Source organism: Prionailurus viverrinus, chromosome B2, assembly GCF_022837055.1.
Source record: "Prionailurus viverrinus isolate Anna chromosome B2, UM_Priviv_1.0, whole genome shotgun sequence".
Classification (NCBI taxonomy): Eukaryota; Metazoa; Chordata; class Mammalia; order Carnivora; family Felidae; genus Prionailurus; species Prionailurus viverrinus.
In genome coordinates, this window is record NC_062565.1 from 41,458,417 (window position 1) to 41,486,278 (window position 27,862).

At 53.2% G+C, this 27,862-nt stretch overlaps 2 protein-coding genes across 19 annotated transcripts; one reads left to right on the top strand and one right to left on the bottom strand.

The window, feature by feature from the left end:
• The first annotated feature begins 2,513 nt into the window (after positions 1-2,513).
• Positions 2,514-22,938, top strand: ABCC10 (ATP binding cassette subfamily C member 10). Of its 12 annotated transcripts, XM_047858151.1 has the most exons (23): positions 2,522-2,710; positions 3,014-3,185; positions 5,602-6,820; positions 8,148-8,375; positions 9,002-9,158; positions 9,442-9,551; positions 11,170-11,249; positions 11,901-12,072; positions 13,442-13,540; positions 13,936-14,125; positions 14,906-14,983; positions 15,143-15,337; positions 15,739-15,892; positions 16,078-16,267; positions 18,225-18,568; positions 18,856-19,025; positions 19,531-19,691; positions 20,022-20,275; positions 21,449-21,508; positions 21,554-21,594; positions 21,690-21,787; positions 22,035-22,147; positions 22,451-22,938. In XM_047858151.1, exons 2-23 carry the CDS (start codon positions 3,025-3,027, stop codon positions 22,602-22,604), a joined length of 4,428 nt encoding a protein of 1,475 aa, XP_047714107.1. In that variant the 5' UTR covers positions 2,522-2,710; positions 3,014-3,024; the 3' UTR covers positions 22,605-22,938. The 12 variants fall into 12 exon arrangements, 8 of the variants coding, with proteins under 8 accessions (XP_047714105.1, XP_047714103.1, XP_047714107.1 ...); XM_047858149.1 differs by having other exon boundaries at positions 2,514-2,651; positions 21,449-21,594; XM_047858147.1 differs by having other exon boundaries at positions 2,520-2,710; positions 21,449-21,594.
• Positions 22,863-27,862, bottom strand: DLK2 (delta like non-canonical Notch ligand 2). Of its 7 annotated transcripts, none has more exons than XM_047858171.1 (7): positions 27,815-27,862; positions 26,633-26,813; positions 26,300-26,363; positions 25,182-25,312; positions 24,586-24,730; positions 23,063-23,784; positions 22,863-23,025 (listed from the first exon to the last, which is right to left on the bottom strand). In XM_047858171.1, the coding sequence occupies exons 2-7, from the start codon at positions 26,706-26,708 to the stop codon at positions 22,913-22,915; spliced, it is 1,251 nt and encodes a 416-aa protein (XP_047714127.1). In that variant the 5' UTR covers positions 26,709-26,813; positions 27,815-27,862; the 3' UTR covers positions 22,863-22,912. The 7 variants fall into 7 exon arrangements, with proteins under 7 accessions (XP_047714127.1, XP_047714128.1, XP_047714125.1 ...); XM_047858172.1 differs by having other exon boundaries at positions 26,633-26,766; positions 27,815-27,858; XM_047858169.1 differs by lacking the exon at positions 27,815-27,862 and adding an exon at positions 27,265-27,555.

Genomic DNA, 27,862 nt, shown 5'->3' on the forward strand with positions numbered 1-27,862 from the left:
ACGGACTGGAGAAATAATTTGTTTCAAATGATTTTTCCTCCTCTGTGTTCTGGGGAAAATGTAAATTATTTGGTTGTTTGTGACAGTCAGAAATTATCCTGCTAGAGCGGTGACTCCTTTGCCCGGCTTTCAATGGAAAATTAGGGCACTGGAGTGTTATGAAAGTGAGGGAGCCACATTCTGCACCACCTTCTTCAGATGGTCAGTGGAAACTTGGGCCCTCCCAGTGTGCCTGAGCACCTAGTTGACCATGGATTAGAGTGGAAGATGGCAAAGGAAGAGTAATCTTTAACAGAAGCATTAACTACCCCTTACCCTCTTTTCAGAAGTGGCCTTTCTAAAGAGTCCTCTTGGTGTGCCTGGGTGACTCAGTTGGTGAAGCGTCCACCTTGATCTCGGCTCAGGTCATGATCTCATGGTTCGTGAGTTGGCAGTGCAGTCTGCTTGGAATTCTCTCTCCCAGTCTCTCTCTGCTCCTCCCCCACTCATTCTCTCTCAAAATAAACATTTTTTAAAAATTAAAAAAAAAAAAGAGTCCTCTTGTCTTCTGGCTCTTAGATCCCTACACTTAACTTCACCCCATCCTGCTTTGTACACAGGCAATGAAATACACTTTAGCTCAGGCGTCTATATAGAATGATGTATTTATTTACAGTGGCTAACATAAACTTGTGAACATCTGCCTACTTGCAGATACCTCTGTTGTGCTGCTTAACTGTCTTCTATATTTCCTGCCAGTAGATAATCAGATGTAGTGACTTGATCAGATTCAAGTTAGATTTTTTGACAAGAATATTTTATTTTTCATAAGGAAGCATACAATGTCTGGTTGTCCCTCTTTTTGTGGGTTAGCAGCCATTGGTGATCATTGCCTAAATGATTCATTAATTGTTAGTGGTTGTGAAATGCAAATCTACATTTCTTAACTTGCAAAAATAGGAACACTAATTCCCGACATTAGAGATATGAGGCATCTTACTGAGATTAAATGGGGTAATCATAGTTATTTGTTGAGCTATTTTTTAACTTTATTTACTTACTTAAAAGTTTATTAAAATTTTTTAAATGTTTATTTATTTTTTTAATGTTTATTTTTGAGAGAGAGAGCACATGTTAGTGGAAGAGGGGCAGAGAAAGAGAGACAGAGGATCCAAAGTGGGCTCCAAGCTGACAGCAGAGAGCCCAATGTGGGGCTGGAACTCACAAACCACAAGATCATGACCTGAGCTGAAGTTCACTGCCCAACCGACTGAGCCACCCAGGCGCCCCAGAAGCTTATTTATTTATTTTGAGAGAGAGTGTGAGTGAGCGGGGGAGGCGAAGAAGCACAGAGAGAGAATCCTAAGCAGACTCTAAGCTGTCGGTGTAGAGCCCTATGTGGGGCTAGATTTCATCAACCATGAGATCACGACCTGAGCCGAAATCAAGAGCTGGACACTTAACTGACTGAGCCACCCAGGTGTCCCTGCTGTGTGGGGTACCAGTGTCCCTTTTGTAAGGTTCCAGTACCATGCCCAATAAACAGATATAAAACTAATATGAAGCAATAACTTGTCCAAGGCAGACAGCCTTTCCTTTGCTGTCCTGCTTGCCACTCCCTTGCGGTGTATTCAACAAACTTCTATCTCCCTAAAAAAAAAAGGAAAAGGAAAAAGAAAAAAGAAGTAACTTGCCTGAGATCACACTACTAAATATTGGTGGAGTCAGGATTTAAATCCAGGTCCATCTAACTACAAAGTTTATGTTCTTCCCACTGCTTTTTTTTTTTTTAATTTTTTTTATGTTTATTTATTTTTGAGAGAGAGGAAGAGAGAGAGTGAGCAGGGGAGGGGCAGAGAGAGAGGGAGACACAGAATCGGAAACAGGCTCCAGGCTCTGAGCTGTCAGCACAGAGCCCGACGCGGGGCTCGAACTCACAAACCGCGAGATCATGCCCTGAGCCGAAGTCGGACGCTCAACCGTCTGAGCCACCCAGGCGCTCCCCCCCCCCGCTGCTTTTCTAAAATGTATTTATTTATTGTGGGACTACTCTCAGCAAGGCACTTGCCCTAAACACTTTATTCAACTCTCTCAGCAGTACCTTGGCATTGGTATTGTTGCCCACTTTGTACAGGCAAAAATAAATAAAAAACAAAACAAAAAAACCCTTAAGTTCAAAGAGGTCAGTAACTTCCTCAAGGTTATGCAGCCTTGGAGTAAAGAAGTAAATGGCCTAAGAGTCCCTAAGTGGCATTATACGTCCGTGTACCTCGCACGTTGGGCTTCTCAGTTCTGTAAGCTTTAAGAATTAGTGCAATGCACGTGCCTGCTAGTAAACAGGAGACAGATGGGAGCTAGTACTCTACCTGAGCGTGAATAAATGACGTCGCAGTAGAGCTGACATCAGTTCCTATGCAAATAAGGTAGCGTAAACCCGCGGCAGGGTGGGACTGCCGCGCCAGCACGCCGGCTCAATGAGACCTTCGGCGGCAGAGAGAAGTGCGCACGCGCGCAAAAGCCTGGCAAATGGGCGGGGCAAACGGTGCCAGAGAGGTCATCCCGCCTATAGGGGGTGCCAAGCGAGCCAGGCTAGCACCCTAACCCAGCAGCAGACTCTTTTGCATTCACCAGTGCTCGGGATCTTGGAATCCGGTGGCAAGTAGCTTCTCCAGGTCAGAAGTTCCGGATCTCTGGGGGCAGAGACACAAGAGAGGGGGAAAAGCGAGGTCGGGTATGTAACCAGCCCAGAAATCCGCCCCCTCGGGGAGCCGGACTATTTCCCTTTGAGGTAACGCGAGAATGGGCGGGGTCTGGCCTCCGCGCCAAAGCGAGGGGAGGTCCCGGTTCGGGGGCGGGGTTAGAGGCTGGCAGACCCGGCTGTCAGAGCCCTCTGACACCACTCCGGCTTCTTGGTTAGCGCCCCCACTCCGTTTCCCAGGGTGTCGGCTCCCTGCCTGGACTTCGCCGTTGGGAACACGGATTCCCCTCTGTCTGGGAGGAACCTTTCCTCCCTCCACCTCGGCTTTCTCCACAGGTGAAGCCTCCATGGAGCGGCTCCTGGCCCAGCTGTGCGAGACCAGCGTGTTGCAGCCGCTCCCAGTGTGGGAGGGGGACACCACGGGCCACTGCTTCACCCAGCTGGTGCTCAGCGCCCTGCCCCACGCGCTCCTCGCCGTGCTGAGTGCCTGCCACTGGGGCACCCCGAGGTGGGTAGAAACAGGTGCAAGACATCTGTCCGTGTGTGCCTGCAGACCTCACCTGAAACCCGCATATCCGAGGCAGTTTAACCAGAATAGTGAGGTCTCCGGAGTCGGGCAAAAATAGAATAGGATCTGGGCATTAGCACTTTGCAGCAGTGTGGCTCTTTTGGGTCAAGTTACCGGTCTTCTCTGGGCCTTATAGCATTATTGGGAGCAAAATCAGATAATGCTTTTAAGCATATAGCGCCGTGCCTGGTACATTTTTAAAGGCCAGATGCTTGGTAGAAAGCATCACTTCTGTAGATTTTTAGATGCACAAACCCAACTGCCATGAATTGGAGGCATAATTGAGTGAACAATGTTTTTAGACGGAAAGGATAACTTGTGTTGAAGTTGTAGGATCAGTTTATCACCACCACTTCCATGTATGAAAACTGTGTTCCTTGGGGCTCCTGGGTGGCTCAGTCAGTTAAACCTCCCACTCGATTTCGGCTCGGGTCATGTTCTCATGGTTACTGAGGTCAAGTCCTACATCGGGCTTTGTGCTGACAGTGCAGAGCCTGCTTGGGATTCTCTCTCTCTCTCTCTCTCTCTCTCTCTCTCTTTCTTTCTCTCCCCCCTCCCCCACTCCTCCCCTGCTCACACTGTCTCTGTCTCTGAAAAATAAGTGAACTTAAAAAAAAAAAATTTTTTTAATAAAAAAGAAAACTGTGTTCCTAGACTAAGAGAGGCATATGTAACCAGCTGGAGAGGAAGCAGTTAGTAGAAGAGAAGAACAAAATCAAAACTTTAGTCTTTCTGGGTTTGGGTCTCTAAGGTGCAAGTGCCAAACCCACTTTGATTTTGTATTTATTTCCTGTATGACTAGATATGTCTAAAGTTACTGTTACTCTGGCTACTGACAAGGCAGGAGAGAAATCTAGTCTCTGCCGTTGAGAGTCCCTAGTCTGATAGAGGGAATGTGTCCCTATCCAAGATCAGTCAGGGCTTATGAATCTCTCCCTTCAGGAGGAGAAACTTGGGATCTGCTTGGTCAGGGGGGGAGGGGGGGGCGGGGAACTCTTGATTTGTATTTTACACAGAATGAGACAGAAGTCTAGAGAGGGTTAGTCAGCAGACATCCAAAGCCTGCTCAGAGGTGTATCTATTAAACACAGTTCTTTGGGAACTCACAGTCTAAGGAGCAGGCAAGAAAGACCATCATATAATCAATAGAAACCATGGTTATCTCATTTCACTTACCAGACATTTTGTACATTGCTGAAAAGGTTTAGAGAGATCCAGAATCTCAGACAAGAAAAGACATTAGAGGGCTTTGAGTCCAGACTCCTTACTGCTCACTGTAGAAATGAAGAAAATGAGATGCAGAGAGAGAAGGAGACTTGCCCAAGGTCATAAGACTGGCTGATGGCCAGCTTGGGACCTCCAAGGGCCCAATGTTCTGTCCCCACATCTTAGAAAATAAAATTCTTAAAGGTTGACTTATATTCCGATATAAAGCACTCCACATAGCTGTGGTTAGCTGGACTTTTTAGAGGCAATCCAAAGCATGCTAATCTACAGTTAAACTTTTTCAGTAATCCAGCCTTGCTAACAAAGGGAATAATAGATTTAACCTCACTGTGTGAACCTTCAAGGCATTCTAATATTCACTGCCACAGGTGTGTTATCCTGTACTTGGTTTTCAGTGTAGACAGATCACCCTTTTGTTCACTAAAACTGTTTTTTGCATGCCAAGAAGATAGAGACAAAACTAAAAAGAGGTTTTTCTTCAGCAAATGGAGTCACGGAATATGATCTATACCACCTTCTACAACCACTGGAAAGACAGAGAGTAGAATATTCTGAGGCTTCATAAATTTAGGCTATAGTATAAGAGTGTAGAAGCCATATATAAGTTCATCTAATAGTGCTTCAGGTGAATTTAAGGGTTATTTTAGGTAGATAATTTTATAAAAATAAATACTCATTCCTTAGTTGTTATCTGTGTGAAAATTTAGGATTTTAAAACCTTTTTATTTTCATTTAAGTAATCTCTGTACCCTACATGTGTCTCAAACTCACAACCCCAAGATCAAGAGTTGCATGCTCTTCTGACTGAGACAGCCAGGTGCTCCTGGGATTTTTTTTTTTCTTTTTTCTAATTAGTCTTCATGTTCCACACAACCTTAACTAAAAATTGTTAGTTTCTGTGGCAAAATAATGGTCAGAAATTATATGGGTAGATTGGAAAATGGGTTAGGTTGTGACAGGGAGACTTCCTGGAGGAAAAGCCCTGAATTTCAGAGTAAAATGGGATAGAAATAAGGTGTACAAGGCAGGAAAGGGAACTGACTACCTCTAGGTAAGTGAGTTATTATTTAATGTCTGGGTCTCAGTCGGCCATTATGTGCCTCCTTTTCTTTTGCCCCCTTGTCTCTAGGAATCCAGATTACATCCTGCACTGCAGTCCTGGCTGGCGGCTCCGACTTGCAGCTTCCTTCCTGCTCTCCGTCTTTCCACTGCTAGACCTCCTTCCAGTTGCTTTGCCACCAGGGGCAGGCCCAGGGCCAATTGGGCTGGAAGTGCTGGCAGGGGGCGTGGCAGCTGTGGCCTGGACCAGCCACTGCCTGGCCTTGTGGGTGTTGGTTCATTCCCCTCATGGCCACTCCCGGGGACCCTTGGCCTTGGCTCTGGCTGCCTTCCTGCCAGCCCCAGCCCTAGTGCTCACCCTGTTATGGCATTGCCAACGAGACACACTTCTGCCTCCACTTCTCCCAGGACCCCTATCCCGCCTATGCCTTCTCATCCTGCAGCTGGCTGCACTCTTGGCCTATGGACTGGGCTGGGCAGTCCCCGGGGGGCCACGGGAGCCCTGGGCCCAGGAGCCCCTCCTGTCCCAGGAACAGGAACCTGAGATAGCTGAAGATGGGGAGAGTTGGCTGTCACGCTTTTCCTATGCCTGGCTGACACCCTTGCTGTCCCGAGGAGCCCGTGGAGAGCTACGGCAGCCCCAGGACACTTGCCGCCTTCCACACAGGCTGCACCCCACCTACCTGGCTCGAGTCTTCCAAGCATGCTGGCAGGAAGGGGCCCAGCTGTGGAGGGCCCTGTATGGGGCCTTTGGGCAGCGCTACCTGGCACTTGGACTGCTAAAACTGGTGGGGACCATGCTGGGATTCTCGGGGCCCTTGCTGCTTTCCCTACTGGTGGGCTTCCTAGAGGAGGGGCAGGAGCCACTAAGCAATGGCCTGCTCTATGCCCTGGCACTAGCTGGGGGGGCTGTCCTGGGTGCTGTGCTGCAGAATCAGTATGGGTACGAGATACGGAAGGTGACACTTCAGGCACGGGGGGCTGTGCTGAATATTCTGTACCGAAAGGCTTTACAGCTGGGGCCCAGACGCCCTCCTGCTGGGGAGGCCCTGAACCTGCTAGGTACCGACTCTGAGCGGCTACTCAACTTTGCTGGGAGCTTCCATGAGGCCTGGGGCCTGCCCCTGCAGCTGGCCATCACCCTCTACCTGCTGCACCACCAGGTGGGCGTGGCCTTCGTGGGTGGTCTGATCGTGGCACTGCTACTGGTCCCTGTCAACAAAGTGATTGCCACCCGCATCATGGCCAGCAACCAGGAGATGCTACAGCACAAGGATGCGCGGGTTAAGGTGAGGGGCTACTTGGGGTCCCTCAGCAATCCGGAGACCCCGCCCAGCATCCTGCTCCCCAGGTCCTCCCATGCACAGTGCCTGAGGGCGTTAAGATCTCAGACTGCTAAGAGCTAGAAGTTAAGAGCTCAGACTAGAGAAAGACAGACATGGGTTCAAATCCCAAATCTACCACTTACTAGTTTCATCATCCCAGACAAGTCACTTAACCTCTTTGGGCCTCTGTTTCCTCATCTAAGAAATGACCATAATTATATTAGGTAACACTGGGTACAGGGCAAGTCACAAAGTAAGCACTAAATGAACAGGGCCCATTAGTAATACTATAGTATTAGCTTATACGGCAATCCTAGGAGGTAGGAAGTAGCCTGTCTGGACCAAATGGGTTTTTAGTATTAGTGCTAGGACCCGAGCCTCCTGCCTCCTCATCTAAGGGCACAGACCATCCCGTAGCCATAGTACAGAGGCCTGGGAGAACCCCATCTACATCTAAGGGGTGGGTTGGGGAGGGAGTAGGTCAGTCTTCGGTCTAGACCAATGCTAGGTGAGGAGGGGTCTGGCTAAGTCAATTCTGGGTTCTGCAGTGACTGAGGGATGGCAGGCCTGGAGCTCCATGCAGCATAGTTATCAGCTTCTTCTGGGAGTAGCTCAGAGTGCTAACAGGGAGGAGGATTCTCATAGTTGGTTATGGCCCAGGGCCTCTTCCCCTACCCATGACAGCTACAGACTAGATCTCCAGCACCATCTGGGAAGACTCCCAGTGCCACCCTGGCTTGCAGGCTGGGGATGTGTGAGTGTTGGGATCCAAAGAGTTTATCTGGCCCTTGCCCATCTTGCCTGGGCTCGTTGGCCTGTCTGACCCTGGGTTTTGTTGTGGCCTCTTACACCTGTATACTCTAGCCATGGGCCATACTGGTGACTAGCTCCTGAAACCATCTTCTTCTGGCTTTGGGAAGTAGTCTTAGTCCCTCATCTCATGGAAGGAGTGCTTTTACCCCAGTGTGGTAACACCCCTGTAGTTTCTATCACTTCATCTCCTAGGAAGGTGGGGGGGATTCCAACTCTGACTTGTTCCCTGCTGGAGCACACGTGGAGGAGAAGTAAAAGACTGGCAGGGGAAGCAACTCGGGGCTGAAAGAGATTTGAAGGCAGGGTTTCAAGTTAGGGCTGAGGTGGGAAGAAAACCAGGGCTAGGAAGTACAGAGTATCTGGGAGCTTGGAGTACTTGGCCTCCTCTGTTAGGAGCTTGGGGAAGACTGGGTAGAGGAGAATGGACACACATGAGCAGTATTTCCACTTCACACTGCCCTCTGGTCTCTATCCCTAGCTCATGACAGAGCTGCTGAGTGGCATTCGAGTCATCAAGTTCTTCAGGTGGGAGCAGGCCCTAGGGGCCCGAGTAGAGGCCTGTCGAGCTAGAGAACTGGGGCGACTCAGGGTCATCAAATACCTGGATGCAGCCTGTGTGTACCTGTGGGCTGCCCTGCCGGTTGTCATCTCCATCGTCATCTTCATCACCTATGTTCTCATGGGGCACCAGCTCACTGCCACCAAGGTGAGGGCCAGGAGAGGAGGGGATGGCTGTAGCAAAGCGTGGAGAGAGGCAGCAGCCAGAGACTGCGATGGAGTTGGGAGGTGGGCTCAGACCCTCGGGACTACTGGGAAGGAGGATCCCTGGCTGCCTTACCCTTTCCTAACCAAGTGGGAATTCTCTGAAGTTTCTGGGGTCTCAGATCTATAACCCTTTCTCCTCTGTGAAGGCATTCCTTTTTTTTCCCTCTCTTCCTTCTTCTCTGACTTCAGGCCCAGTCTCCATGTTAGGTCCCCTGATCCCCATTCTGATAGCCTTGGGCAAAAAAGGTCCATGATGTAGTGCTGGCTCTGGCCAGGGCCAGATGATGTCTGTCCTTAGAAATTCTGAGAGGATCTCAGAATGCGCCAGGCCTCTGTGCTTATTGAGGTGCAACCTGGATCCCTGGAGGAACATCTGGGATTTCTAGGATTCTGAAGTGACTACCTTTGCCATCTCTGACCCAAGGATTTTCCAGCCAACCCCTCAGTTCTGCTGCTGCTGCCCTGTTCTTCCCTCCACACACCTGTCCACAAGGCCACCCATAGAGCAGGCCTTCAGATAGCTCCAGGGCTTCAGGTGATGCTTCATCCCCTTTCTATCCTACTTAGGTGTTCACGGCATTGGCACTGGTGCGCATGCTCATTCTTCCCCTCAACAGCTTCCCTTGGGTGATTAATGGCCTCCTGGAGGCCAAAGTGTCCTTGGACCGGATTCAGCGTTTCCTTGACCTTCCCAACCAGAACCCCCAAGCCTACTATAGCTCAGGTAATGGGAAGCTAAAGGGAAGAAACTGGCACAGGGTGAGTAGGGAACTGTAGCCCCGAGGATGCTGTACATAGGTGCTGGCAAGAAGAGCCAGAGGCAGCAGAACCCAGGCAGAGCAAGTGGCCATTTCCTGGGGGAGAATCCTCAGACCAAGATAGGCTGAATTAGCACTGGGCAGGTAGATACAAGACAAGCAAGCCAATGACACACTCCTGGTTTACCCTCCCCAAGTAGGTAGATTGTGCATTAGAATCCCAAGTTGAGTGCCTTTTTCCCTGTTTAGATCCCCCCACAGCGCCATCTACGGTGTTGGAGCTGCATGAAGCCCTGTTCTCCTGGGACCCAGTTGGAACGAGCCAGGAGACCTTCATCAGTCACCTCGAAGTGAAGAAGGTTTGTTGGTTAGACAACCTAGGGGAGTCCCCAGATGAATGAGAGAGATGCGGACTCAGTGACAGATAAGCAAGGATGGTGCCAATCGTAGCTAGGTGGCCTACGTCTCTAATCACTGAGGGAAAGACTGGAGGGGCTGTGGTGAGCAGGTCTACACTTATCTCTGACCACCCTCCCATTAACACAGCTTTCTCAGAGTTGTCCACTCTCTCCCTGGTCTTTAGACAGGTATATCCTCCTAGTGCAGGCCAACAAGTATGTCTGTCTCCATTGTCCCTCAGAGGCCAGCAAGTTGAGAACAGACCCCAGAGCTTATTCAGCATCTGCCCCAGGCTGGGACCAGGGGAGAGGCCCAGGAGTCTCTTCTGAGAAGGATTTTACAAAGAGGGTAGATAATCCTCTATTTAGCCTGGTGAAAAGGAATCACACCTTGTGACTCACACCGTAGCATACACCCTCAGACAAACACTTGAAAGAATATTCCTGGCAGGACAGTGACTTCTGTTTACCCAGCTTCTGAGTTTTCACTCTTTTCTGACCCCTATCCAACCCTTTGCCCCACAGCTCAACCCAGCATTCTCTAGTCTCTACCACATTTGGCTCACATTTCTGGCATGGGCTGTATATTTTGTTTTTCTTAGTTCAGGCAAGACAAGGCTGGAATTTTTCAAAGGAATTTTACTAATGTGTCGGTTGGGGCTTTTTGGATATAAGTCATAGAAACAGGAGCTAGCTTAAGCAAACGGGAATTTATAATGAGGATATAAAGATGAATTGCAGAATCCAAGGGCATGCATGCAGCTGGATCTCAGCAGCAACCCAGAACCAGGACTCAACTCCTAGAACTTTCCTTCTGTCTACTTCTCTCATCTGCCTCCTGCTTCTCTCAGTGGACTTGCTCTCCACTGAGCAGAAGATGTGACTGCAGACAGCCCTCCCACTTACAGGCTAAGCCAGAAAGAGGGAGAATTCCCAGGGGAGGGTCTCAGCTTGGTCTGGTGGCCACTCAGAGACGGGTCAATACTGGCTGACAGATTGGGGGCATTATAGAGCTTCTGAGAGCTCTATTTCTTTCTTAAAAAAAGGGATTTTTTTTCCTTTTTGTGCAGGGAGATAGCCCCATGAATGTATGTTACCACTAAGAAATGAAGGGAGAACAGAAAATTTGAAACTGTAAATCACAGAAATGGGCATCTGTGCAAAGTACTGCCTTTTACTCTGAGATACCAGAAGTCTAGCCACAGGTGGACATAGTTAGCCCAGCATCCAGGCCCCAAAGCCTGGAGTCCCTCCCCTCCCCTCTCCTTCTGGGCTCCCTACCTTGACCTTTCCTTGGAAATTCTGGGCAGATTTCCACCCATTCTCTCTAGCATACTCTCTGGCTTCTCTCCAGAGGCCCTTCACACAGACAGTGAAACTGATCGCTCCTCTGAGTGGGGAGTAAAGCACTGTACTTCCTAGGTGCTGCACAGTGTCTCTGAGGCATAGCTCAGCCTGAGGGCTGGAACATTCTTTCCTTACAGACTAGTGCGGGCCCAGAGAGAACCCTCTGTGGAATGTTTGGCAGCCCAGGGCCTCAAGAGGGAGACCTGATACTTACTGTCTGGCTTCCTTGCAGGGTGCCTTGGTGGGCATCGTGGGGAAGGTGGGCTGTGGGAAGAGCTCGTTGCTGGCCGCCATTGCTGGGGAGCTCCACAGGTGAGCAACCTCTAGTGTCCCGCTGTCCTCAGCTTTGACCTTCAGCAGACACTTGCCTAGCCCCTGCCATGTGGTGGACACCATTTTAGGGTCCAGAGATGCCAAGAACAAGACATTGTCCCTTTCTTGGGAGAGTTTTCAGTCTGGAAAGGGAAAGGCAGTCAAGAAAGTGAGTTATAATCATCACACCAACGTGTTGCAAGTGGTATAATAGTGAGTGAAGAAATAAATGGAAACATCCTGCATCAGCCGCTATTTCAGAAAATGTGGTTATGCAGGGAGGGATCCAGAGAGGAGCAGAAGTATGAAAGAAGGGCTTTTGTCATGAGAACGAGTGAGTGCAGGGTGGTGGCCATGCTCTCCTCTGAGCTTCTGAGCACATCCAGATCTGACAGCTGCTTGGCTGTACCCAAAGAGCAATTTCTTCCCTTCCCAGACCAGAATGACCCCCCTCCCCCAGCCTCATTAGGACGCCTCAACCTCAGTGGCTGCCAATTCAGAGACCCATGTGACATGAAGGGGGACCTGATGTAGAAGTCTAGAGACTTCTAGACTGATGGCAGTCTAAAGAAGCTTCTGGGGAGCAGGGGCTGGGTATGGAGGGACCCAGTGGGAGCTGGCTCCCCATGCTGCTGGCCTTGCTCTATGCAGGCTGCATGGACGGGTGGCAGTGTGGGGGCTGTCCAAAGGCTTTGGCCTGGCGACCCAGGAACCGTGGATCCAGTTTGCCACCATCCGGGACAACATTCTCTTTGGGAAGACATTTGATGCCCAGCTGTACCAGAAAGTGCTAGAAGCCTGCGCCCTCAGTGATGACCTCAGTGTGAGTGCCTGGCCCTGAAACCTCCTGGCTACCTGCTCCCCCATGTCCCTGATACCTCAAGTCAGAGACTTGCTTCTCTGGGAAGGGGTTGCTTTTACTCAAGCACCATTAACCAAAGACTGGCTGTTAGGTTTGGTCCTCCCAGAGTGTCCAGCTGCGTGGTTCCCCCTTCCGTGTAGGACCCAGAGCCGTGGTAGTGATGGGGTGTTCCACACAGCTACTAAGGGAACCCTGAGGCCTCTGAGGCTAGGGGAGGGTTCCCTCTCAGGCTTCGCCCTACATAGGTTTGGTTCTGATTCAAGAGGCTCCCCCACCTCCCACTTAGAGAGAGGCTTAAGAGAGTCAAGGTTACTCCGGGCAAGTCCATTAGATCCCCTATATCCTATGTACTAAATTTAGAGGGATGAGATTCCAGATTTCTCCTGTGACTTTCCCACTCAATCCCATGTTCCCTGTAGGACTATTATCACCACTACCCTGTCCAGGTAAATGTGGAACTTCCCTGGAAAAGAGGACCTTTAACATTGACCATGGGGTATCCTATGCCCATGTATCATTTATTTCTTTTTCCCTTTTTTTTTTTTTTAGTTTATTTATTTATTTTGAGGGAGGGGAGGGACAGAGAGAGAGGGTGAGAGAGAATTCCAAGCAGCCTCTACATTTTCAGCACAGAGCCCGACTCGGGGCTCAATCTCGTGAACCATAATATGGTGACCCGAGCTGAGATCAAAAGGCAGATGCTTAACACACTAAGCCACCCAGGTGCCTCATATCATTTGTTTCTACATCAAGCATTTCTCAGATGTCTGCTGGGTACTGGGAACTGTTCTAGGCACTAAGAAAAAAGATGAATTACAAAGCTGTTCCCTCAGAAGGAAAAGCTGTCTGGTAGACCACAGGTGCTTCCTCTGGTATGCGTACCTCTTAGCTAAGGAGACCACTCCTGAGGCCACAGGAAGACTTGGGGTACATTCCTTCTCATTCCTTCTGGAAAAACCTATGAAAGCTATCACACTGATTTTGCCCATCATCATCCTTGCCTGTTAAAAAGGCAAGCTAGTGAGTGGGACAGGGTGGTTAAAAATCTATATTCATGTCCTACTACATACGAGCTGTGGAACAACCTTGGGCAAGGTAGTTACTCTGAACTTTCGTCTCATCTGTGAGAGACAAAAAATACCAACTTCATGAGGTCGTGGGGATTGGATTATTGGAATTATGGGTTATCCCCTGTGGCTTGCTCACCCCAAATTCAAGTCTCCTCAAGCTCCCTGGCTCTCTTGACCCCCTCTACCTCTTCCCTGCAAAGAGATGGAGTAGAAGGTATTGGGGAGCCCACTGACCAGTGCTGGGGGGCCTTTTCTGTCAGATCCTGCCTGCTGGGGACCAGACAGAGGTGGGGGAGAAGGGTGTGACCCTCAGCGGGGGACAGCGGGCCCGGATTGCCCTTGCTCGTGCTGTCTACCAGGTAAATTAAAGATAGGGGAGTCTGCAGCCTTGGAGGGAGGGGGGGTGGAGATATTTTCATTAGCATCTGGTTTCTTTCCTCCTTACTTAATGTTCCTGAGGTGTTGGGCCCTTGGCCACCCCATCCCCCTTTTGCAGATTGAAGGCAGAATTAAAGGCCCTTTAAAAAGCATTGTGTAATTTGAATTGCTGGGACCCAGCAAAGCTGAGCACAGGCCTTGCTTGACTGGAGGGAAGTTCACCCTCAGCTCTTACCTCCTTCTCTTATGCTCTAAGGGTAACCCCTAGAGTTCCTCTCAATTGTCTTCTCTACCTCAAGATTGTGTCCTAGGAGAGGTCTGGGTTCTAACCAGAGGACCTGGGCTTGGTGCCCATTGTGCCCCTACCTCTCCCTAGGAAAAGGACCTCTATCTCCTCGATGACCCTCTGGCTGCTGTGGATACAGATGTGGCCAACCACCTGCTGCATCGGTGCATCCTGGGAGTGCTGAGCCACACCACGAGGCTGCTGTGCACCCACCGCATCGAGTACCTGGAGAGGGCAGACATGGTGCTGCTGATGGAGGCCGGGCGCCTCATACAAGCCGGTAATGTGGGCTACAAGGGTGGGAGCCCACCCAAGGAAGAGAGCCGTCTGCCCAGGTGTAACAGGGGAACATGGGCAGGTGGACTGTTACATGTAGACTCTGCCACCTCCTCCGTGTGTGGCCTGGGCCCCTGTCATCCTTCTGTCTCATGAAAGACCTTGTCCTGCCTTCACAGAACTGGTGTGAGGCAAGAGAGGAAGAGAGAAAGGAGCACGCTGGTGCAATGCCAGTGGATTTGGGACTTGGGCTATGTAACTGGGTGCATTGGGAACACAGAGGCCCAGGATCTCTGAGAACACTCTTGTCCTTTGAGAAGAGAAAGCAATCAGGTTTAGAAGAGTCTTTTTATTAAAAATATAAACAAACAAAAATCAACAAAAACCCCACCTCTGATGGATTATTATCCAGTGGGACATGACTGTCTGCAAGTTCACTAGGAGAGAAACAGGAGGAAATGAGGCTCCACCAGAGTTTTAAAAATTTCATGTGACATGAGGAGAAAGCTCTGTAGTTAGGAGAGGTGACTCTGGAAGAGTGCTCATGGGTGGCTAGGACTGTCCTTCTGGGGGTGAACATTTTCTGTCTGTGCTGCTTGGACTGCAGACACAGAGAGATGGACTTGAGGGTCCTGCTCAGAGTCTGGGGGTCCAGGGCAGGACCCTGCTAGGGAGGGTCAGGGAAGGGATCCAAAGAGAACGGGAAGTGAATTGGCAGGTGCATTGAGAAGGGCAGAGTACATACCCAGGACAGCCCCATGCTGATCTCCCTGCTACCTTCCAGGGCCTCCCTCTGAGATCTTGCCATTGGTGCAGGCTGTCCCCAAAGCCTGGGTTGAGGATGGACAAGAGTCTGACTCAGGTATGGCTCAGGGGTGAGGAAAGAGCTTGCCTGTCACCACCATACTGTAGAGCTACATTTTCCTCAAAGCTCCCCTGCCCGTCTGCAACCCTGAGGTTTAACTGTTGTCCTGCAGACATAACCCCCCATCCCCACCCCCCACCTCTCTGATCCTCACAGCCACAGCACAGTCTGGTCAGAACCTGGAGAAAACAAAGGCGGGGCTGGAAGTGGAGAGGAACATATGTGGCCGCCTGCTGCAGGAAGAAAGCAAGAAGGAGGGTGCTGTGGCCTTCCACGTGTACCAAGCATACTGGAGGGCCGTGGGCCAGGGCCTGGCCCTAGCTATCCTCCTCTCGTTGCTGCTCATGCAAGGTTGGAGTGAACCCCAGAGCCCCTCATCCCAGCACAGCCAAGGTCCCCATCACAGCTATCTTTTTGTCCGGATACTTACAAAGCCCTGAGACTCACCAGGCAGGGGCAGCAGCTGAGAGAGTCCCAAGGGCGGGAGGGGTATACTCTGAGGCCATCTTCTGATTTGTACCACACACCCCCACCCCCCAACTAGCCCCGACTCTGCAAATGCCAGATCATGCACTCCTCAGAGCTAAAGGGTGATAGGCACACTGAGGAGGACATGGGATAGTTGCAAGGTGAGGAGGGCCAGGGGGGTGAAGAAGAGTAGAAACCAGAGTCCAGGGCAGAGGAAGGGGGTGTTTGAAGGGAACAAAAGAATGGGTCTCACTTACAGCTTTTCCCTCCCAATCCTCACCCAGCCACAAGGAATGCTGCTGACTGGTGGCTCTCCCACTGGATCTCTCAGCTGAAGGCAGACAAGAATAGCTCCCAGGAGGCACCAGCCCCCAGCAGCCCAGGATCCACGGGGCTTCTCTCTGCCCAGCTGCTCCTCTTCTCCCCAGGAAGCCTCTAGTGAGTGGCTGGGGCTAGAGCAAGCCTGGCAGTCTCCCTGAGGTGTTGCCAGGCAGGGCTTGAGAGGTAGGGGGCTGGTGTTCCAGGGGTGTGTCTTCTGGTGGGGAGAGCTGGCATGGGGGAGGGGAAGGGACCCCTGGGGGGCCCTACTTTTGGTTACCCACAGCCCCCTCCTCACCACCCAGCACCTCAGTGTCCCCACTGCCGAAAGCTGCCCCCAATGGCTCTTCAGACATCCGTTTCTACCTCACCGTATATGCGACCATTGCTGGCGTCAACTCCCTCTGCACCCTTCTCCGGGCAGTGCTCTTTGCAGCGGGCACCATCCGAGCGGCCGCCACCCTGCATCACCGCCTGCTTCGTCGAGTCCTTATGGTGAGGGGATGGGAGGGTGGAGGTGGCATGAGGGAGCCCTCTCAGTATCTAGGCTCCATTGGGGCCCCATCCTACCTCCTAGTCCTCAGAAAAAGATAGCCCTCACAGGAGGGTGCAGCACTTGACTCAGAAGGCCTGGAGAGCATCTACCTAGGTTCAGACCCAGTTACTTAAGCCTATAGCTTTCTCATCTGTAAAATTGGGAGAAGAGAATCTTTCTCAGAGTCACTTCTGTTCTGGACTTCAAGTGCAGAGGCCTGAGTTATTCATGGAACATAGGACACCCCTTAGATCATGAAAGATCCTTTTTTAATTTTTTTTATCTGCTCCCTGTTATCTGCATACCCTATTTCCATTTCTGTCCTTTCCTTGATAAGCAACCATTCTAAGTGTGGTTAGTTAGTATGTGTCTTTGTGGGATTTGAAAAAAATGTTTTAAATGTTTATTTGTCTTGAGAGAGAGAGTGAGAGAGAGAGCACGTGCATGGGAGAGGGATAGAGACAGCAAGAGAGAATCCCAGGCAGGCTCCAAGCTGTCAGCACAGAGCCCAATGTGGGGCTGGATCTCACAAACTGGGAGATAATGACCTGAGCTGCTATCAAGAGTCAAGAATCGGATGCTTAACCGACTAAGCCACCCAGGTGCCCCAGTATATATCTTTGTGTTTGTCTTTTTGCAAATGCGTATATTTTGTGTGCCAGCATTTTTATAAATGATGATCCATTTCTTACAGTTTTTATTTAGGACTGTTTCTAAGATTGATCCCTGTTGCTATGTGTATATCTAGTCTGTTGCTGACCCTGTAGACTTACGAGGATTAAATTAGTGCATGGAAAGTGCTTAGAATAGTGCCTGACACATACTACTCAATTAGTAATTATTGTTAATGATGTTGTTCTTGTTATAAAGCCCTTTCATGTCTGTTACCTGGGTCTCATAATAACCTGGTGAAGTAGGTACTGTTATCCCCATTTTGCAGGTGAGGAAACTGAGGTTCTGAGAGTGAAGTTACCTGGGCAAACCTAGTTCTGTGAAGAGCCAGGCCGTGAACCGGGTACTACATAGGTCATCCTGTTGCCTGTCAGGGAGTAGCTGCCCACTGTTCTGCCTCTCCTCCAGGAGCAGGGCATCATCAGGCTGTGATAGAATTCCTTTCTTATAAACTGGCTTTAGGAGGTGCTTCTGAAAGTCCTTTGCCCTAGTCCCCTGCCCTAAGAGGATTGTTCCCCAAGTAAAGGCAGAGAGTTGGGGGGATGGAGAAGGTGAGGAAAGGAACCGGCTGTCTTTGAGACAGTCCCTCACAGTAGCCATCTAAACAGCTGGTGGTTGCTGAGCACTTACTCTAGGCCAGGCAGGTTGTGCTAAGCACCTGACTGCTGTATGTGGCTTTCAATCCTACCAGCAGTTTTGGGAGCTACCATTCTGTTGTTATCCCTGTTTCTGAGATGAGAAACAGGGGCCTTTAAGAGATTAAGCTCCTTGCCTGGAGTCTCCCAGTTACATCTAGTAACTGGAAGGGCTGGAATCCGAATGCTTAGCCATGAGATAATACTGACTTTGACTGCTGTCCTTATCACTCTGTCCACCCACGGGTAATCAGGATGTTCCTCCTGACATCTAACAATCTCACTCACTGGCCTGAAGTCCCCGTCTTCTAGCGAAAGACTGGCTCCCTGCCCTTGAAAGGGGAGTAGGTATGTCTTGCATGGAGGTAGAGGAATGGCCAGCATGGCCTGTTAGGGTCACCACTGGCCAGGGGGATGGGATAGTATCTTTCCCACCCTGGGGTAGTCTTCCTCCAAGCTCCACGTGCCCCTCCTCTCTGCCCCCAAACTCTGGGAACATTTTCCTATTCTGTACTTTGGGCCTTTGTCCCCACCCCACCATGCCCCAGTGCTGTTCCCAACCCCTCTTCTGCCAGGCCCTGCCTTTGTGCAACCACACCCCCTCTCCCAGGCGCCAGTGACTTTCTTCGAGTCCACACCCGCGGGCCGGGTCCTAAATCGCTTCTCCTCCGACGTGGCCTGTGCAGATGACAGCCTTCCCTTCATGCTCAACATCCTGCTGGCCAACGCAGTAGGCCTGCTGGGCCTCCTGGCTGTGCTGGGCTCCGGCCTGCCCTGGCTGCTACTGCTGCTGCCACCTTTGAGCATCATCTACTACCGCGTGCAGCGCCACTACAGGGCCTCGTCCCGGGAGCTGCGGCGCCTGAGCAGCCTCACGCTGTCTCCCCTCTACACCCACCTGGCCGACACCTTGGCTGGCCTCGCAGTGCTCCGGGCCGCCGGGGCCACTCACAGGTGATGAAGTCTGCCTCTCCCAGCCACGGGGAGTGGGGGAGGGATGAGGTGCCGAAGGAGGGGAGAAGGACTCCTGAGAAGAAGGGCACGTGGGTGCGGTGCCCTAGGAGAAAAAGGAAGGAAACAGAATAAAGGGATAGTGAGGCCAAACCCTGGCCCCTCTATACCCCTGAGGAGAGGCCCGTGGGTGTGTAGATCAGCTCCAAGAAAGACGTGTTTCGGGGAAGAAGTCTGGATGGGTCAGTGCAACAATGGAGTGGCCTTGCTTCCCTCCTGGCCTTCACCAGGTTTGAAGAGGAGAACCAGAGACTCCTGGAGCTAAACCAGAGGTGCCAGTTTGCTGCCAGCGCCGCAATGCAGTGGCTGGACATTCGGCTGCAGCTCATGGGGGCCACAGTGGTCAGTGCCATTGCGGGCATCGCCCTGGTGCAGCACCAGCAGGGCCTCGCCAACCCAGGTGCCACCTCTCCCCTCAGAAACTTCACTCTCACCTCAGAAGCATGTTGTCCCCTCACTCATTTCACCCACCAACCAATGGTGTCACCCACCAACATTTCACCTCCCACCCAGGGGTCCTGGGAGGAGTGTTGTGATTCTCATTGCCTGCATTGTAGACTTGAGGAAACTAAGTCCTAGGGAGAAACTCGCCCAGGTGGTGGTGGGTCTGGGACTAGAACTGAGTCTTCTAATCTTCACCCCTTTCCTGCTCTTCCCCATCCCCAGCACTCTGTCAGGCCCGTCTTCCATGGTCTTCCCTTGCAGCCTCTCCAGGCCCATTGTGCTCCCTTGTGGCCAGCCTCCTGTGGTTCCTATCTAGGTCTTGGTGTCTTTCTGCTTCTCTGCTGGCTTCCTTTACATGCCCACAGTCCATGGTTTGAAATTCTCCCGTTCTGCCCCACCCCTGCTCCACATGCACCCCCGTGTGCAGGCATCCCTTAGTGGCTTGTGCTCCTCTCCCCTAGGACTGGTGGGCCTGTCACTATCTTACGCACTTTCCCTGACGGGCCTGCTCTCCGGCCTGGTGAGCAGCTTCACGCAGACAGAAACCATGCTGGTGAGCGTCGAGCGACTGGAGGAGTACTCCTGTGACCTACCCCAAGAGCCCCAGGGCCAGCTGCCACGGGTAGGCCTGCACCCCCACCCCAGGCCTGGGCACTGGAACCCTGGAGGACCCTCCTACCCTCCTGACATGCCCCATCTCTCCCCCACTTCCTTTCCTTTCACTCCTCACTATCTTTCTCAGCTCCTCTCACGTCCCCATGTGATCCCCCATTCTTCACGGCTTCCCTCATCTTTGTGCCCATCAATAGGGCCCCGTCTCTGTGGCATACGCCCTTTCCTCTCACACCAACCCTTTCTCTTTATTCTTCTCTCCACTCTCCATTGCCCCTCCTCCTCCTGATTTCTTCCACCTCACCTGTCTCCCTCTCTCTCCCACCCACGGACCCACCAGCTGGGCATTGGCTGGCTGACCCAGGGGAGCGTGGAGTTCCAGGATGTGGTGTTGGTGTACCGGCCAGGGCTGCCGAATGCCTTGGATGGGGTGACCTTCCGCGTGCAGCCTGGAGAGAAGCTGGGCATCGTGGGCCGCACGGGCTCTGGCAAGTCTTCCCTGTTGTTGGTGCTCTTCCGGCTGCTGGAACCTAGTTCGGGGCGAGTGCTGCTGGACGGTGTGGACACCAGCCAGCTGGAGCTGGCCGAGCTCAGGTCTGGGGGAGAGAGAAGAAGGGAACCAGACTACTGGCACTTGGAGGAAGGTCCAGCTAGGAAGGCTATATATCAATTCGGGGTGGCCAGGGCCAATCAGGGGCGGGATGGAGCATAAGACAAGGAGGTGAGGATGGTGAGCTCCCAGTGATCAGGTCCAGACTCATAGCTGTGGTCTCAAGGTCTGCAGTCTGACCCAGGCCCACCTTTCCAGCTTCACCTTCTATTTCCCAGCACATAGCCTCCGGTTGAGACCCACCAGCCTGTGCCTCCTGAACCCGAGCCTACCAAGGGCAGTGCCCCATACTGATGCCCTCAGCTCTGATGCTCAGCAGGCAGTGCTTGGGACAGCTCGAGACCTGGGCCAGTTGCCCCTAGCCACAAGTGGCCTCTTCTGGGGCTAATCATCTCCTTACCCCCAACCTCCAGGTTTACCTAGTATCACTTTTGCTGGGTTTCATGGTATGCACGAGGTAGGGCAGCTCTGTCTTCTAAAGTCCAATACTGATCCCAAGGCCTGGCTCTGCTCTTCCTGTCTTCTTTTTTATTTTTTAAAAATTTTTTAAAAAAATGTTTATTATTTCTGAGAGAGAGGGAGACACAGAACCCAAAGCAGGCTCTAGGCTCTGAGCTGTCAGCACAGAGCCCAACATGGGGCTTGAACCCACGAACCGCAAGATCATGACCTGAGCTGAAGTCAGACACTTAACCAACTGAGCCACCCAGGCACCCCTCTTCCTATCTTCTCTTACCTGTGGTGGCCTTATCTTATAGCTCCACCATATAGCTCCTCAGGACCCAATTCCAGGCCCACCTCCAACCTTGAAGTGTCCCCTACCCATTCACACTCTGGTTATTCCTTGCCACTGCTGCCCCAGTGGCTGCTGGAGTCAGGCCCACACAGTTTATCTCACTCCTGCTCTCCGTGTCTTATACCTCAGTGAGATGCAAGTTCCTTAAGGATAGAGTCAAGGCGTTGGATGTCTTTGATATTCCTCTTGGTACTGGCACAGATCTAAGTATGTGGCTGGCCAACTCGGGACCAGAGTGGGAGTTATGTTCGGGTCTTGCCCCAAACTTTCCCAGAAGGGCTAGCTAAAATCCTGTGCTAGGAACAGAAGTGGCCACATCTGTAGTCAGGACTCCATGTCCTGTCCCCACCTTATCCCCCAGATCCCAGCTGGCTGTCATCCCCCAGGAACCCTTTTTGTTCAGTGGGACTGTTCGGGAAAACCTGGACCCCCAGGGCCTGCATGAGGATAGGGCCCTGTGGCAGGCCCTGGAGCAGTGCCACCTGAGTGAGGTGATCATGTCCATTGGTGAGTACTAGGTCCTACCCTGTGGTGGCAGGAAGGAGCAAGGAGGGAGCAGGATGAGGCCCGGGACCTGGGAGTGAGGATGCTGTGCCTTGCAGGTGGTTTGGATGGTGAGCTGGGTGAGGGAGGCCGGAGCTTATCCCTGGGGCAGAGGCAGTTGCTGTGTCTGGCCAGGGCTCTCCTCACGGATGCCAAGGTAAGGCAATAGGAGGAGATAATTAAGAGGGCCCAGAAGAAGGGAGGGGACAGTCAGGGTGAGGAAGTGAGCTGGGGAGAGGTTTTGAGAGACTAAGACAGCTTTCCTTTTAGAGCTCGAGGTGGGGGATCTGTAGGCTGGGCTGGGCTGGGCCTGGCCAGGAGGGATGGTGCTTAGGTCGGAGCCAAGGCTAAGCCTCTTCCTCCCTTTCCTCCCCTTCCTTCCCAACCCTCTCCACATGTTCCAGATCCTGTGTATTGATGAGGCCACGGCAAGTGTGGACCAGAAGACAGACCAACTGCTCCAGCAGACCATCTGCAAACGCTTTGCCGACAAGACAGTGCTGACCATTGCCCACAGGTGTGCCCGCATCCAGAGTGAGAATCTAATCAGGGACTATGATGACATGAACCCAGAGCCTCCCTTCCTTTCAGGGACCCCAGGGCTCAGGGCTCTGGAGATTCCAATCCCTCGTGAATCTCAGCTCCTCATTCTCCAGGCCCTTTATATAGTAACACATTGTCCAAGGGTATCTCCAGCCAGGAGCTAACGCCTGTGGGGCAGACCTGTGCTGTCCAGGGGACAACAGGAGGGACAAGCAGCTCAGCTTTCTTCTTTAGGGCCTTGTCCTCCACTCCCCACTGACCACCTTCTCCCGTACAGGCTCAACACGATCCTGAACTCTGACCGGGTGCTGGTGCTACAAGCGGGGAGGGTCGTGGAGCTGGACTCCCCTGCCGCCCTGCGCAGCCAGCCCCACTCACTGTTCCAGCAGCTGCTACAGAGCAGCCACCAGGGATCCCGCTCCTCTCCCTGAGGGCCCTGAGCCTGACCCCCGTCCCACAGTCTTATCCTGAGCAGGTACAGAGGTGCTGGCTTGCACCTTGCTTACGTTCTCCTTTGTGGCTCTACCTCTCCCTCATTTCCCAGAGGGGAAAGGGGGACCCTGGGTTCTCCTTTGGAAACTGTGCTTTCTTGGGGAACATAGTCCTGAGGCTTCCCCAGAGCCAGGCCTCTGCTCTGGCCATCTTGCAGCTGGGATTCCAGGCAGGTTTTTCTGGCAAAGGAGCCCACGTGCACTTTCAGAGTTTTATTTGATAAAATTTCCATCTTACAGTCTATGTATTAAAAAAATAATATTTCTGGTGTGAGGCTGAGGTCCCTCAGTGTGTGTACCCCAGGAGAGGGGTGGCGAGAAAGGGCTACTCCAGTCTGAGAAGCCAAGGAGGTGAAGGTGGGGGCCGGAAAGCCCCCACCTCCATCACAGTGCTGTGGTCTTTCCAGGCTCAGGGGGCAAGTCAGGAGACAGGGAGAGCCCTGCTGGCAGCATGCTAACCTGACACTCTTGATCCTGGCGTGCTGGAGCATAGTGTGGGGCGGGGAAGCAGCAGGGTCCAGGGGGGCAGACACCCCGGCGCCAGGCCCTCAGGGTCAGCAACATTGTGGACAGGACCAGAGCAGCAGTGAGGGCCCCAAATACCACCACGGCCACCAGGCTAGCTGCACCTAGCCCAGCCTCTTGCCTCCGCACCACCTCCTTCACTGAGATGCGCAGCAGACCTGCCCCCACACTGTAGGGGACAGGCCCCGTGGCAGGTACCGCCACAGCTGAGGTGGGCCCCAGGGGTATGTCCACTGTGGTGGCAGGATCTGGGACTGGTAAGATGAGCTCACAAGTCTTGCCGCCATAGCCACTGGGGCAGAGACAGTCAAAGTCATGGACACGGTCCCGACAGCGGGCCCCTCTCTGGCATGGGCGGCTGGCACAGTCATCCAGGTTGATGGTGCAGAAGCGTCCAGCAAAGCCCTCAGGGCAGAGGCAGGAGAAGCGGTTTATGCCGTCCAGGCAGGTGGCGCCATTGGCACAAGGCCGCATCAGACAGTCGTCTACATTGACCTCACAGCGGGCACCCACGAAGCCGGCCAAACAGCGGCAGGTGAAGTTGAGGGCAAAGCCCTGGTCGTCCTGGCACTGCCCACCGTTCCGGCATGGAGAGCTGCAGTGGGGGTGAAAGACGCCACTGATGCCAACTTGGCACCTGCAGGGTAGCCCAGGTCAGCATCCTGACCACCGCCACCCTTCTACCCCCTTTCCAGCTATGTCCCCTTGAGCCACTGTCTCCGAGCCTTGAACGCCTCATTCTAAAAATGAGAATAAGGGGGCTTCTGGCTGGCTCGGGTGGTAGAACATGCAGCTCTTGATCTTGGGGTTGTGAGTTCTAGTGCCACATTGGGCGCAGAGATTACTTAAAATCTTTTTTAGAAAATGAGAATAGTACCCAGCTTCCCAAACTGTGAGAGTTAAATGAGATAATCCAATGTCAAACAAAGGCCAGGCTCAAGGCAAGTGTGCTATTATTATCCTCATAAGCTCTCAGGCCTGAGGCAGAAATGAGGACAAGTCCAGCCCTGCAGCCCCATTTCTTCATTCACAGTGAGGCACAAGGCTGCTGTGTGCAACATCTTTAGGGGCTGTGTGCCAGCTTTCCCGAGGTAAAGTCCTACGTCCTCAACCTCCCCACACCCACCTTCCCCACCAGAGCAGTCACACATTGATGAGTTACACCTCCAGCTCCTACAGGTTTTTGTTGTTGGGGAAATGGTTCCGATGGTACCCGAAAAGTTGAGAAACTCTGAACTGGGGACACTTTGGCAGGCTGGGGTTTTATCCTCAGGTGCCCCCATGTGGGACTTCTCCTCAGCCCTAATACTTCACCACCACTCTCTCTACAGTCCTGCTTCTTCTCTGTCACCAGACTGTCCCTTAACCTCCCACTCACCCCCAGGCCAGCACTCACCCTGCCTGTTCACAGGGTCCAGCCTTGCGCTCACAGTCATGCCCATGGAAGCCTGGTGGGCACACACAGTGGTACTCGCCGCCCCCATCATAGACACACTGGCCTCCATTCCGGCAGGGGGTCTGCGTGGTACAGATGTGCTCGTCTGGAGAGAGACCGGGAAGGCTCTGGGATAGCCCCTCATCTGGCACCCAGACCTGCCCAGGCCCCACCCAAAACTCTGTGGGCATGACTTGCACTACAAACCCACCCAGAGCTTGTATGGTGCGGTGTGGGGAAACACCACTGAATCGGACTCTGGAGGCTCCTAGCCCTAGCACTGTCAACCTGTCTCAAAGTGATGGGGCAAGTTGTATCTCATCCATGGGCCTCAGTTTCCTCATTTGTAAAATGTGAGTATATTTTCAGCAGCTGCCTGGCTCACCTCACAGGATTACGTTGAGGCCCCATTTAGGCAACAGGTATAAAGTCTAAAATGATAAAATACCATGTATTTGAGGGTTTGAGCCAGACACAATAGGTATTAAATCTGGATGGATTTTTTCCTAAAACACACAGGGTCCCCAGCCCAACAACTAACCTCTCTACTCCCCTACCTTTGTCACAGAATTTGCCCGCCCAGCCACTGTGACAGATGCACTGCCAGGGCTGGTGGCAGGTACCGTGCTGGCAGCCAGGCATCCTCACACAGCGCTCACAGTGCAGCCCCTCCCAGCCTGGGTCACACCTGATGGGGAGAAGCACAGGAGCAGGACTCTGGGTAGGGGAGTCTGAGGAAGTGGATGAGGGAGGACCAGATCTTCTAGAAAACAGGACCTATGAGAGCCCCTAAAGGGAAAGCTGGCCTATCCCAGGTAGGTATAGGGTTCTACAGGGTCAGAGGACATACATATGGAATCAGACCATCAGACGCCAGCATGCAAGTCCTCATTCTGCACTTTGTCTAACCTTTTTGGGCCTCAGTGTTCTCATCTGTAAACTGGAGATATGCTTGGCAGGGATGGGTTGAGGAAGAAATTAAGATATTTGTAAATAACCCCAGTGCCATTCCTAGCATGTCTGAGGTGCTCAGAAATGGTTTAAAAAGAGTGACCTTGAAAGGTCATCAGGACTATCCTCCCATCCTAATTTCAGGACAAAGGTCTGAACTATTTCAGAGTGTCCCAAACACTGCCAGCCCCTCCGGCCCCTTGCTCTGTCAGCTCATTTCCTTATGTGCACTTTTCTCCTACTACAGACTTTGCCCATCCCCCACTCCAGTGAGTCAATTACTCAAATGCATCAAGAAAGATCCTCTTTCCTCAGTGCTTCTCCACAGCAACCCTTCCGCAGCTTTTCTCAGACTAAACCCATTCTCTTTATATCATTATCTCCCCCCTTTCCTCATGGGCCCCAATCTCCAAACTCTCTCAAGCTTCAGGTCTTCCTCCTGGTATCTTGAGGAGGAACATTTCAGAATGCTTGGATGAGCCTTGGGAGGGTAAAAAAGTGGGGAGGCATAAGCGAGAAGCAGCATTAAGAGGCAAAGCAGAGGAGAACTGGGGGTAAAGGAGAGGCTGACTAGTCTGTCCTGTGGCCATGAGGGAATAGGGAGTGAACAGCAGGATTCTAAGCCCCTAGACATTCTGCCATGGGGCTTGACCTGGTTGTGGGTGTGGACCTGCTGGGAAACGGGGAACAAGGGGGTTTGGGAGCACGTGTTCGAGAGAGCTACCTGCAGGAGCCGTCAGGCGCGCAGCAGCCGTGGGCCAAGTCACAGTGGGAGCTGCAGTCATCAGCTGCAAGAGATTGACGTAGGACGGGTGAGACCGGGTTAGGGTTCGTCTCCCTGAGATGCGGGGCTTGGAGGACGAGGGGTCTCAGTAATTGGGGAGCTCCCCTTTGGGCTCAGGCAGAATAGAGACTCCTCGAATTGCAACGGGACTACCTGGGTCTCGCCAACCCCGCGGGTCGAGCGGCTGCAGTGCAGTCTCTGGCCGGCAGAGGTCAACGCGCAAGCGAGGGATGGCCGGGCAGGGCCGCGACCTGAGTCCGGGGGCGCGCTCACCTCGGGCAGGCTGAACGGGTGCCCCCAGGATGCACAACAGGCACACGAGATGTAGGCAGCGGCAGCCGCTGGGCATGGTCAGCGCCGGCCCCAGGAGGACGGACGGATGGATGGACGGCCGGACTTGCGGACACCTGTGGGACGGCACAGGCTGGGAGGCGGCCGGACCTGGATTCCGGTTCTGAGTGATAGGAGCCGAGGGGGAAGAGGGTCGTCGGGACAGAAGGAGGTGGGGGCAGCAGGAGGGCGGAGGCGGGGAAGACTGAGCAGGCGAGGAGACTGGAGACAGGAGCCCGGGAGTGGGCTCTGTGGGAAGGAAGCGAAGGATGGGCAGCGCCGAGCGAGGTCAGGCGCTGGAGGGGCCCGGGCAGGGAACGCAGTCCGCAAGGAGGACTCCGTGGGGATGGGGACAGCGTCGAGAGATGGCCTCGGGCACGAAGGGGACGCGGGGGCCGGTTCCGGGCAGCGAGCAGTCTCCGCCCCCCACCTCAACCCCCCTCCCCCCCGCCCGCCCCGGGACTTGCTCCCACGTTCCCTTCCTATCTCCGCCGCACTCGGTTCGGCCGCGGCGCGGGGCCTGGACTCCCCAGAGCGCCCCTAGCCCTGCGCGCCCCTGCGCTCGCGGTGCTCACCTCGGGCTGGGAGGCAGCGCGCCCCGGGACGCAGAGCGGGGCCGGATCCGACGGGCTCCGCCGAGGGCCGGGGCGCTGGGCCGCCCCTAGCGGGCCTCGGAGACGGGCGCCGAGGCGGCTGCCATGCGAGCGGAGCGCTCAGGAATCTGGGGCTCAAGGCGGCCCCGAGCGGCAGCGGCTGCGGCCGCTCCTCGCGCGCGATCAGGCCGCCTGCCAGGGGCGGCGTGTGCCGGCGGAGCCCGCCTCCCCCTCCCGGAGCTGCCGCCGGCCCGCCCCCCACCCGCCCGCGTCGGGCGCCCACCCCCGGCGACGCAAGGCGCACACCTCGCCCCTGCGCTCGCCGGTTCCCTTGCGCCCCCCGCGTCCCCCGGGGCCTCCACCCTCCTCTGCCACCTAACCTCTCCGAACCTCGCTTTCTTCAAAGAAAGGAGGAAATTAGAGGGATCTAGATGGAAGCAGACTGCCAAGTGCCGGCCAAATGTGCACAGCCGTTATTCTCCCATCTTGCATCCCCGCTATCCTGACCCGCGCCCCTCACCCAGTGCCCCACCTCTGCTCTCGCCAGTCAGCTTCCCATCACGCTTCTCTTTTATATCCC